Source organism: Dama dama, chromosome 12 (genome assembly GCF_033118175.1).
Source record: "Dama dama isolate Ldn47 chromosome 12, ASM3311817v1, whole genome shotgun sequence".
In the NCBI taxonomy this organism is placed as follows: Eukaryota; Metazoa; Chordata; class Mammalia; order Artiodactyla; family Cervidae; genus Dama; species Dama dama.
Genome location: NC_083692.1, coordinates 75,910,298 through 75,923,354, shown reverse-complemented (window position 1 = coordinate 75,923,354; position 13,057 = coordinate 75,910,298). Strand labels below are relative to the sequence as shown.

The window sequence follows — 13,057 nt, the reverse complement described above, 5'->3', positions numbered from 1 at the left end:
GCAAGAATACTAGAGTGGGTTGCCATTTCCTCCTGCAGGGGATCTTTCCGCTCTGGGATTGAATTAGTGTCTCCTGCATTGACAGGCAGATACTTCACCACTGCACCACCTGGGATAGGATAATAGTGCCTGAGGAACCAGGAGGATAGCTAACTTGGGTGGGCCATGCCTGGAAGGCTATACAGCCAGGCAGTGGCACATGAGAGGCAAGCCTGAGAAAAGAGGCTTCCCACAGATGCCCACCCAACCTGCCCCATGAACCTAGGAGAGTAAAAGAGAGGTTGTCACTGAGACATACTATACTTTATACCACCATGATGCCAATTACCACAAAAATTCAGATCAGAGAGATAGTAAAGAAAGCCTGGACCCAAAGTCAGGATGCCCAAGCTCTAGACCCAGCTGTTACTCCAGTTTTTTGTAAACTTGGGCCAGTTGCTTTACCTCTCTGTGTTTTGTTTTCTCTATTTATTTAAAAAAAAAAAAGATTAAGCCAACTCTCAGATCCCATTGAGAACTGAGACCTTGTCTACGGCCATACCATCCTGAACGCGCCCGATCTCGTCTGCTCTCGGAAGAACTGAGACCTTGTGACTCTATATAATATATACATCTTTTTTTTAATATTTGTTTATTAATCTGAGTGCACCACCAGTCTTAGTTGCAGTATGTGGGATCTAATTCTCTGACAAGGATCAAACCCAGGCCCCCTGCATTGGGAATGTGGAGTCTTAGCCATTGGACCACCAAGAAAGTCCCAATATATACATTTTTTACAAAATTAGTGATACTTGGGTCAAAATTAGGCTAATCTTTTTTAAAAGCAACTACTGTTGATTTACTGTAGTCCAGTAAGTCAGACAAAAGAATTGGAATTTAAAAGAACTGAGGATAATCTAGCCAAGCAGTGATGCTGTTAGGCCTGGACTTTGACCTCCAGATTAAGAATGAGCAAGTCTGTCCTCAACTCAGAGGTGGAGAAGCAAGCCTCCCTGGACCCTCTCTAAATTTCCTATGTTTTCCTGGGTTCTATCCAGCCTCCTCTAAAGTATTGTTCAAAGAACATCTCAGCCACATTGCCAGCAGCTTGGTGAAGATCTTCTGCCTTCTGAAATGTAGATGACTGAAATTACAGTCTCAGGGTATTATGGCAGAGCAAATAAGGAAGTAAGGGTTTGGGTTAGTGAACATGTGGTCAACAGGACAATAAAGGAAACTATGTTCAAGGTCAGAATTTGTATAACCCTGGAAAAATTACTTATTGAGGGTAAGAAGAACCTTCATTTCTTCTCCTATAAAAATCTGTAACCTAAAGCTAAACACTGATATTTTATACAACAAGGGAGAAATAAGTTATTTGATTTCTCCCTGTCCAAGATTGTTTTACATCTCTTAGTGAATCAATTTTTTTCTATTCTTTTGTTCCAAAAGTGTGTGTTTAGCAACTACTATGATTTAAGATGCTGAATGGGGATTTTAAAATGAGATACTTCACTAGAAATTCTAGATGGAGAGAAGTCATAAACACAGAAGAACCTAAGTGTCCAAATGATTGATACAGATATTAAGTGTTTGTTTTTTTTTCTAATTTTTGACAGGCGTGTCCAACAGTGAGAATGGAAGAGCCTGTTCTACTCAATCAAACAACTGTAGTGACGTATTTTCGGCTTAGAGGTTTATCTATAAATCAGAATGTGCAGATGGCTGCATTTGCCATGTTCCTTGTTTTCTACGTGCTGACACTGATTGGAAACATCCTCATTGTCATAACTATTATCTATAACCACCATCTCCATACCCCCATGTATTTCTTTCTCAGCAATCTATCCTGTATCGATGTATGCCACCCCACCGTCACTGTCCCCAAGATGCTGATGGACACCTGGTCAGAGGAGAAGCTCATCTCCTTTGATGCCTGTGTAACTCAGATGTTCTTCCTGCACCTCTTTGCCTGCACAGAGATCTTTCTCCTCACTGTCATGGCCTATGATCGGTATGTAGCTATTTGCAAACCCCTGCAGTACATGACAGTGATGAACTGGAAAGTATGTGTGCTGTTGGCTGTGGCCCTCTGGACCGGGGGTACCATCCACTCCATCGCCCTGACCTCGCTCACCATCAAGCTGCCCTACTGTGATCCTGATGAGATTGACAACTTCTTCTGTGATGTGCCTCAGGTGGTCAAACTGGCCTGCACTGATACCCACATCATTGAGATTCTCATCGTCTCCAACAGCGGGCTGATCTCCATGGTCTGTTTCGTGGTCCTTGTCGTGTCCTACGCGGTCATCCTGGTGAGTCTGAGGAAGCAGATCTCAGAAGGCCGGCGGAAGGCCCTGTCCACCTGTGCCGCCCACCTCACCGTGGTCACACTCTTTCTGGGACACTGCATTTTCATCTACTCCCGTCCATCCACCAGCCTCCCAGAGGACAAGGTGGTGTCTGTGTTTTTCACCGCTGTCACACCCCTGCTGAACCCTATCATCTACACCCTTCGGAATGAAGACATGAAAAATGCCTTGAACAAGTTAATGGGGAGGGTGGAGGAAAGAGGAAAAAAATGAAAATGTCTAAGCCCTTATGGTGCTTGGTGTTCCAAACTAAAGAAATGGCCAGCAAAGATATGTTACAAGCCACATTTATCAAACTGTATGACTTGTAAAACTATCTTCCAGTCCAATATCTGACAATCATAGCAATTACTATGGTTTTTAACATCTTACACAGGCTGGAAATTGTTCTAGGCACTGTGCAATTACTTAATTCTCACAACAACCCTGTGAGGTATGTATAAGCTTGTTTACACATGAAGAAACCAAAGCTCAAAAAAAGCAAACATCATGCCCAAGGTCACCCAGCTAGGAAATGATGAAGGTAGGATGTTAAGCCAAATATATCAACACAAACATGTTATTTTCCTTACATCATTGTTCCTATCCCTGCTTTTGTGTTAGGGTGATAACCAAAGTCTAAACAAATGTTCAGATTTCTGGGCAGCACTTGCCAACATCATTCACTCAGACACTTGCCTAAATAGCTTTGCAAACATTGGTAAAGCAGGCAACGTAAGTTTGCAAATGACTTCAGTAATGCAGAAGGAAGACTTTGAACCACTGAAGTTGATATCCTGAAGTGTTCAGGAAAAACTCTTCCATTAAGACAATAAAATGGGGATATCTTATTATCCATTCATCTGACAAATATTTACTGAGCACCTATTATGTGCTAAGTACTAGGTTTGTAATCATAAATAAAATACATAGTCCTCCTTTTATGCTGTTTAAAGTTTAGTGAGAATAGAAGACAAGAATATGTGGGAAGAGAACTTGGGAAAGAATGGATGTATGCATATGTATTGCTGAGTCTCTTAGCGTTCACCTGAAACTATCAAACATAGTTTGTCAATCAACTATACTCCAATACAAAATAAAAAGTTTTTTTTAAAAAAGAAAACAAAATATAAACAAATTTTAATTACAGATCATGACAAATGCCATGAAAGACAATGCTGTTAAAGACTTATAGAAGAGACTGTCTCTAGATTGCTTAGTTAAGAAGGGCCTCTCTGAGGAAATGCCATTTAAGCTAAGATCTAAAAGATGAAAAAAAGAGCCAACCATGAAAAAAGAAAGGTGATGAACTTTCTAGGCAGAGGAAATAGCAGATGTAAAGATCAATGTTTAGAAAGAACGTGGCCTGTTCCAAGAAGTAAAAGACCAATGTGTTTATAACTTTGCCTGTGAGGCAGAGAATAGTGAGAAATGATATTGAAGAAGTAAGAATCAATATTGTCAAAATGGCTATTCTACCCAAAGCAGTCTATAGATTCAATGCAATCCCTATCAAGCTACCAACGGTATTTTTCACAGAACTAGAACAAAGAATTTCACAATTTGTATGGAAATACAAAAAACCTCGAATAGCCAAAGTAATCTTGAGAAAGAAGAATGGAATTGGAGGAATCAACCTGCCTGACTTCAGACTCTACTACAAAGCCACAGTCATCAAGACAGTATGGTACTGGCACAAAGACAGAAATATAGATCAATGGAACAGAATAGAAAGCCCAGAGATAAATCCACGAACCTATGGACACCTTATCTTTGACAAAGGAGGCAAGGATATACAATGGAAAAAAGACAACCTCTTTAACAAGTGGTGCTGGGAAAACTGGTCAACCACTTGTAAAAGAATGAAACTAGAACACTTTCTAACACCATACACAAAAATAAACTCAAAATGGATTAAAGATCTAAATGTAAGACCAGAAACTATAAAACTCCTAGAGGAGAACATAGGCAAAACACTCTCCGACATAAATCACAGCAAGATCCTCTAGGACACACCTCCCAGAATATTAGAAATAAAAGCAAAACTAAACAAATGGGACCTAATGAAACTTAAAAGCTTTTGCACTACAAAGGAAACTATAAGTAAGGTGAAAAGACAGCTCTCAATTGGGAGAAAATAATAGCAAATGAAGAAACAGACAAAGGATTAATCTCAAAAATATACAAGCAACTCCTGAAGCTCAATTCCAGAAAAATAAATGACCCAATCAAAAAATGGGCTGAAGAACTAAACAGACATTTCTCCAAAGAAGACATACAGATGGCTAACAAACACAGGAAAAGATGCTCAACATCACTCATTATCAGAGAAATGCAAATCAAAACCACAATGAGGTACCATTACACGCCAGTCAGCATGGCTGCTATACAAAAGTCTACAAGCAATAAATGCTGGAGAGGGTGTGGAGAAAAGGGAACCCTCTTACACTGTTGGTGGGAATGCAAACTAGTACAGCCACTATGGAGAACAGTGTGGAGATTTCTTAAAAAACTGGAAATAGAACTGCCATATGACCCAGCAATCCCACTTCTGGGCATACACACTGAGGAAACCAGATCTGAAAGAGACACGTGCACCCCAATGTTCATTGCAGCACTGTTTATAATAGCCAGGACATGGAAGCAACCTAGATGCCCATCAGCAGATGAATGGATAAGGAAGCTGTGGTACATATACACCATGGAATATTACTCAGCCATTAAAAAGAATTCATTTGAACCAGTCCTAATGAGATGGATGAAGCTGGAGCCCCTTATACAGAATGAAGTAAGCCAGAAAGATAAAGAACATTACAGCATACTAACACATATATATGGAATTTAGAAAGATGGTAACGATAACCCTATATGCAAAACAGAAAAAGAGACACAGAAATACAGAACAGACTTTTGAACTCTGTGGGAGAATGTGAGGGTGGGATATTTCAAAAGAACAGCATGTATACTATCTATGGTGAAACAGATCACCAGCCCAGGTGGGATGCATGAGACAAGTGCTCCAGCCTGGTGCACTGGGAGGACCCGGGGGAATCGGGTGGAGAGGGAGGTGGGAGCGGGGATCGGGATGGGGAATACGTGTAAATCCATGGCTGATTCATATCAATGTATGACAAAACCCACTGAAATGTTGTGAAGTGATTGGCCTCCAACTAATTAAAAAAAAAAAAAAGAAGTAAAAAGAATACTTTCATGTCCTCTCAAGAAGTTTGGAATATTTTTCAGTATAGTAGGATGTTATCAGAATGGTGCAAGCACAGAACAGACATGACACAATTTGTGTTTAAATGACCTCGTTCTGGTCATTATGTAGAAAATTCATTCAGCTCAGCATTTGTTACTAAACAATAGTCACTCAATATCACACTAATAGCTGGGAGAAAATGCCAAGTTGAAACACGGTTTCATAATCCAGCATCTTCAGTCCAGTTGTGGTAACACACATTGTAATGTCATGAAACATTGTACTCTGAGTGTAATGTGCTGAGTCGACTGGATAACAGGGGATATGAAGAGGATATTGCAGGCAACAGTGTCTCCTACCTGTATACAAAAAGCATAGCATAATGGAACCCAACAGTTCACTCTGACTCCATCAGTGAGAAGGGCATGCTTAAATGCAGGAGGCTTTCAAAGGCAATATGTAATAACAATTGACCGATTGTTGTGGTCAATAAATGTGTGGGTCACAAGACCCATGGCATATTTTTATGGTACTTTTGCCAGGGTTGTGTTGAGAAGGAAATTTAAGCCATTTAAGCCATTTCAGTTGTACAGAAGTATGGTTATCATGGTATTAAGGTATTCTATAGGTTTTCTGGGCAACACAAGTTAACTTACAACAGACAGTACTAATCACAGAGTAGTCTCATTCCCAAAGATAACTCTGTGCATAGTATAAAAACTAATTCATTGGGACTGGTTGATGGAATAACTAAACTGAATTTGAAAATTATGAAATTTGTATGAAATAAATGCTTTTAGTATAGGCAATGGCAGACAATCAGGAGGCACAGCCCCTCAAAGAACCCAAATAGAATCACCTTGTGTAGGAATCACACAGACAAACACCCACAATGCCATAGTAAGACAATGCTTCATGGCGGTCCTTAAGTGGTAGCTGGTAAAACTACAAACGAACAATCTTTTTTTTTTTTTGGTAGTTGCAAGTAAAATTTCTACTACCAGTCTTCAATCACATTAATCCTCATAACTCTAGAGAAGTAATGTAAAACATTTATTCTCCATTTCACAGGAAAAGGTTTTTAGACTCAGAGATAAAATAAAATGTGCTTAGTTACTCATTGAATATTTAGGAGAGTAAAAAGTAGAATGAAAATACCTTGACTCTTGGTTCTGTGGCTAACTTACTTTAAAGAGGAGACAGGAATCACTATCACACAGAAGTTTGCTCAGCAACTTTGTAATAGGCAATTGAATTTGTCAGATTACAATCATCTTCTCTGCCATAGAGTAATTGCCATAAATAGAAATAAACAAATGAGGATTAGGAATTTATTTCTACACAAAAGGTACTAATCAGTGTGGAAATCTGTTCATATAAAAGTCCAAAATGTAGGAGCATCATTAGATAATTTTTCTAAGTTTTCCAGGTATGTATAGTAGTGATATCTAGGCCTGATTTCACATACAAATACATAAAACTCTGATTTTGACTTGGGTTATATTCATGAAAGAGTAGGGGATTGACAATGCACTGCATTTTTTTGACAGTTTTCATATAATAGGGTTTAGATATCCCCCAGTTTAATAAGCTGTTTCTTATTCTTTGTCCTTTTGAGAACTTTCTGTCATTCCAATCATTTCTTACCTTTCAACCATGGTTAATGAGTCACTCACTCTGTGTTGAGTGTGTGTATGTCCATATTATCTGGAACCCAAATCCCTAAAGTACTCATAAGCATTATTTCTACAAGTTAACAGAACTTGGCAGAATAATAGCCCAAAGGCCTCAATCAATTCTAATTCCTTTCAGAATAATCAAAGAAATATTAGGTATTTTTATTATTAAGTGTATTTTATTTCATTCCATTATCTCCATTAAAATTGATATAATTATTTTATGTGGCAGCTCTCTGACCATCTATAGGGTCTCTAATCCTACTCCCTTTGATCACAGTATACCATCATTCTCTTTACCTAAGGAATTTGCCTGGAGTCTTCTTGATTTGGACTTTCCCATTCCACAGTGAATTATTATACTTCTCCCAAGAGTGATATTAGTTAATTCAGGAAATTAACACATAGAAATTATGTAAATCCAAGTACCTTCTTAACTATTTTCGACTATTTCTTCAAATAAAATTTAGAATATTATTGAAAATTATTGACCAAAATAAGTCCTGTGGAGTTTTTAAGTAAATTGGATTTATAAATCAATTTAAGAAAACCCATTATATTAGCAATTTTTTATTCTTATACAAGAACATGTCTATATCTCTCTACATTTTCTCAGCACAGCTTTGTAGTTTTTATCATAGAGGCATATATGCTTCCTTTATTGGGTGAAAAGAAAATCCCATATAAACAAATCTGTATTGATTTTTTATTGCAGCTGTAACAACTTTACTACAAACCTAGAAGTTTAGCCAATATAAATTTATCTTCTTACAGCTCTGTCAGTAGTTCAACACAAATTTCACTGAACTAAAATCAAAGGTCAACAGGGCTACACTGCTTTCTCCTTCTTCATCCTAGGTTTATGGAGGACTAATTGACAAAAATTGAATATATTTAAAGTGTACAGCATGATAATTTCATTATTACCACAATCAGTTCTAATTAACACATCCATCACCTCACACAGTGCATCTGTCTGTGTGTCTGTCTGGTGAGGATACTTAGGATCTGTTCTCTCAACAATTTTCAAGTATACAATAGAGTATTATTAACTACTGTCATCGTACTATACATTAAATCCCCAGAACTTATTTATCTTACAACTGAAAGTTTGGCTGAATTATTTTCTAAAGGCAATAGAGGAGAATCCATTTCCTTCCCTTTTTCAGTTTCTAGAGACCACTCAGATTCCTAAGTTAGGAACCCCCATCTCTGTCTTTAAAGTCAGCAATATTGAATCTCTCTGACTTTTATAGCCATATCTCCCTCTGATTCTCTTTTGTTTCCCTCTTCTATCTTTAAGAACATTTGGGATTACATTAGGTCTACCTGGATAATCTAGGTTACTATTTCTATCCCAAAGTCAACTGACTAGCAAACCTTAATCCCTGTTTGCTATTCAACCTAAAATATTAACAGGTTCCAGAGACTGGATGTAAACATCTTTGGGGGACTGTTACTTTGTTTACCACATTACCTGTAACTCATTCTTCTTTCCTTTGTCTCAAATTCCAAAAAGTTCTAACTAAATTTAGTATTTAATTGTAATAACTAACTCATCACTATTTCCTGGTACATGTAGTTACTCTAATTCTTATAAATTCTGATTTCTCTTTTATTTAACATTACTATTTCTTATATTTTGATATTAAAAGCTACCACAATCACATTTTTATAAAATAGAAAAGGAACAATTTCAGACCAATAACCACCACAATGTAGATTCAAACATTCTTCACAGAATAGCAATATGTGAAAACAACAATCAGTAATGTTTTTAAAAAAAATTTATTATGACCATATAAAGTTTATCCCAACAGAGCAAAGAAGTCAGGCATAAAACCGTACATACTATATGATTCAATTTGCATGAAACTCTAGGAAAGACAAATTTGTTTACAGCAAGACAAAATCAGATGCTTGGGTGCTTGGGTGGGGATAAGATTATTGGCTGGGAAGGTTCTGAAGAAATTTTGGGAGGTGATAGAAATGTTCTATATCTTGACTAGGGAGATAGTTGCATGAGTGAAACTGTCACATTTTATCAAACTGTACAATTAAAATGAGTGCATTTTATGTAATCAAGTTCTACCTTAACAAAGTTTATTTTAAAGTAAGTTCCAATACATCTCCACCTTAATTTTGTAAAAAATTAAGTACTACCAAAAGTACAGAATATGTGTAGAGATAAATAAGAGAATCACTTTCAAAGTGACAAAGTTTAATTCAATATAAATATGTTGCTGTTGTTGTTTAACTGCTAAGTCATGTCCGACACTTTGAGACCCATGGACCTCCTCTGCCCATGGAATTTCCCAGGCAAGAATACTGGAGTGGGTTGCCATTCCCTTCTCAAGGGAATCTTCCCACCAGGGATTGAACTCACATCTCCCTGCATAGGCAAATGGATTCTTTATCTCTGAGCAACCAAGGAAACCAATAAATACCATAGAAAGCTTAAATAAACACCTTGAAAATACATTTGAAAGCAGGATCACTGTAATGTATAAAACGCAGGTGTAATGTACAGCTTCCCAGAGGTAATAACCTACTGCTGCTGCTGCTGCTAAGTCACTTCAGTCGTGTCCGACTCTGTGCGACCCCATAGACAGCAGCCCACCAGGCTCCTCCATCCCTGGGATTCTCCAGGCAAGAACACTGGAGTGGTTTTCCATTTCCTTCTCCAAATAACCTACGGAACTGTACAAATCAAAAAAGTAGGTTCTCTCAGAACTCTACCTCTCCCTGAAACTAAGACTATGCCCCAAAGTCTGTGTGTTCTTTTACTGGGGAAACTAGAAGTTTTCTTTAAACTTGTCCAGATCCTTTTCCCTTACATGTTACAACAGGTATCTTTTCCTGTATTTAAGCAATAGTTGATAAGTCCCCCTCTTTAGTACAGAAGTCTGGCCTGAAATGACTCTCCAGGTCATTTCACCTAACAACTTTGATTTCTTACTCTTAGTCACTCATTAAAGATATGACCAAAATAATATCTGTAATTCCAAGTCCATCATGTACATGATTTCATGGAAAAAACTTGCCTCTGTCTGAGATGCTTCATGGCACTTTTTACTTCCTCATTCCTCAAGGTGTAAATGAGGGGATTCAGCACAGGGGTGACCATCGTGTAGAAGACAGACACCACCTTGTCACTGGAGAAGTTGGTGTCTGGGTGAGTGTAGAGGAAGATACATGGCCCAAAGAAGAAGGCCACCACCATGAAGTGGGCTGAGCAGGTAGACAGGGCTTTCCTGCGCCCTTCAGCTGACTGTTTTCTAAGAGAAACCAAGATGACCGTGTAGGAGGTGACCAAAGCCAGAAAACAGAAGAGGGAGATGGTTCCACTATTGGACACAATCAGCATTCCTGTGAGATATGTATCTGTGCAGGCCAGCTTGATGACAGGAGGAACATCACAGAAGTAGCTATCAATTACATTGGGGCCACAGTAAGGTAGGCGAATGGTTAAGAAGGTCTGCACCAGTGAGTGAACGGTACCCCCCAACCAGAGACCAAAGACAAGCTGTACGCAGACCCTCATGTCCATCACATTGGCGTAGTGTAATGGCGTACAGATGGCTACATAACGATCATAGGCCATAACGGTCAGCAGAAAGATCTCAGCACAGGCAAACAGATGTAGGAAGAAGAGCTGTGCAATGCAGTTGTCAAAGGAAATGGTCTTCCTTTCCAAAAGCAAACCCTCCAGCATCTTGGGCACAGTGACAGATGAGTGGCAGATGTCAATAAAGGACAGATTGCTCAGGAAGAAATACATGGGGATATGAAGACGTGGAGTAAAGACTATGGTAACCATGATCAGAATGTTCCCCAAAAGGGTTAGCACATACATGACTGAGAATGCCATGAAAAATAATATCTCCAGTACCCAGTTATCAGTGAGTCCCAAGAAGACAAATTGAGTCACTCTTGTTTGGTTTAGAGCATCCATCCAATGAGCTTCCAAAGGACCTTGTGGGGAAAAAACACATAAATGATAATTTAGCCTTAATGTTATAGGAGTGGAACTAACAGAAGTGACTCTGAATTTCTATCTGGTTTGCTTATTTATTATCACGGTATGTAGAGTATAAGATCAATTTAATTACAATTGTTATAATATATCCAGTCTTCCTTGGTGGCTCAGTTGGTAAAGAATCTGCCTGCAAGGCAGGAGACTGCTTTTAATGTAGGAGACCCAGGTTTGATCCCTGGTCAGGAAGACCCCCTGGAGAAGGATGACAACCCACTCCAGTACTCTTGCCTGAAAAATCCCATCAATACAGAAGCCTGACGGACTGCAGTCCATGGGGTTGCAAGAGTTAGAAACAACTTAGCAACTAACTACATATTATACCCAGTATATATCAGGAGCCATTCCATGCACTTTATATACACCATTCTGTTTAGCCATAACTGTACCATTGCATGGGCTTTCACACTGGCTCAGCAATAAAGAATCTGCCTGCAATGCAGGAACCACAAGAGATGTGGGTTTGATCCCTGGGTGGGGAAGATCCCCTGGAGCAGGGCATGGCAACCCACCTCAGTATTCTTGCCTGGAGAACCCACGGACAGAGGAGCCTGGCAGGCTACAGTCCATAGGGTCACAGAGAGTCAGACAGGACTGAAGCAACTTAGCACGCATGAATGCACCATTGCATAAGCATTATTGCTCCTGTTTTGCAGGTAAGTGAGCTCTACAAGAATAAATAAATTGCCCAAAACCCTTAGCCACTAGTTGGGTGATTTTTTTATTTCAGTCTAACCCACAGGCAACACCAATTTAGAATTCTAAAATACAACTCCCAGCTAAAATAATTTGCTATTTCACTCGTCCTATCAAAAGTGCCTTCAGATAATGAGTGATGTTGGGCACCTTTTCATGTGTTTGTTAGCCATCTGTATGTCTTCTTTGGAGAAATGTCTGTTTAGTTCTTTGGCCCATTTTTTGATTGGGTCATTTATTTTTCTGGAATTGAGCTGCAGGAGTGGCTTGTATATTTTTGAGATTAATCCTTTGTCTTTGCTTTGTTTGCTATTATTTTCTCCCAATCTGAGGGCTGTCTTTTCACCCTACTTATAGTTTCCTTTGTAGTGCAAAAGCTTTTAAGTTTCATTAGGTCCCATTTGTTTAGTTTTGCTTTTATTTCTAATATTCTGGGAGGTGGGTCATAGAGGATTCTGCTGTGATTCATGTCGGAGAGTGTTTTGCCTGTGTTCTCCTCTAGGAGTATTATAGTTTCTGTTCTTACATTTAGATCTTTAATCCATTTTGAGTTTATTTTTGTGTATGGTGTTAGAAAGTGTTCTAGTTTCATTCTTTTACAAGTGGTTGACCAGTTTTCCCAGCACCACTTGTTAAAGGGGTTGTCTTTTTTCCATTGTATATCCTTGCCTCCTTTGTCAAAGATAAGGTGTCCATAGGTTCGTGGATTTATCTCTGGGCTTTCTATTCTGTTCCATTGATCTATATTTCTGTCTTTGTGCCAGTACCATACTCTCTTGATGACTGTGGCTTTGTAGTAGAGTCTGAAGTCAGGCAGGTTGATTCCTCCAGTTCCATTCTTCTTTCTCAAGATTACTTTGGCTATTCGAGGTTTTTTGTATTTCCATACAAATTGTGAAATTCTTTGGTCTAGTTCTGTGAAAAATACCGTTGGTAGCTTGATAGGGATTGCATTGAATCTATAGATTGCTTTGGGTAGTATAGCCATTTTGATAATATTGATTCTTCCAATCCATGAACACAGTATATTTCTCCATCTGTTTGTGTCCTCTTTGATTTCTTTCATCAGTGTTTTATAGTTTTCTATGTATAGGTCTTTTGTTTCTTTAAGTATAGG

General features: G+C 38.6%; 2 protein-coding genes across 2 annotated transcripts; one reads left to right on the top strand and one right to left on the bottom strand.

The window, feature by feature from the left end:
* The first annotated feature begins 1,616 nt into the window (after positions 1–1,616).
* LOC133067337 (olfactory receptor 4E1) lies at positions 1,617–2,564 on the top strand. Its single transcript, XM_061158484.1, has one exon. The coding sequence runs from the start codon at positions 1,617–1,619 to the stop codon at positions 2,562–2,564; it is 948 nt and encodes a 315-aa protein (XP_061014467.1).
* Positions 2,565–10,221: 7,657 nt separating this feature from the next.
* Positions 10,222–11,163, bottom strand: LOC133067336 (olfactory receptor 4E2). Its single transcript, XM_061158483.1, has one exon. The coding sequence runs from the start codon at positions 11,161–11,163 to the stop codon at positions 10,222–10,224; it is 942 nt and encodes a 313-aa protein (XP_061014466.1).
* Positions 11,164–13,057: the final 1,894 nt, after the last annotated feature.

Bases quoted from the DNA above. Each gene is read 5' to 3' on its own strand.
- LOC133067337 (XM_061158484.1), top strand. From the start codon at position 1,617: ATGGAAGAGCCTGTTCTACTCAATCAAACAACTGTAGTGACGTATTTT.
- LOC133067336 (XM_061158483.1), bottom strand. From the start codon at position 11,163: ATGGATGCTCTAAACCAAACAAGAGTGACTCAATTTGTCTTCTTGGGA.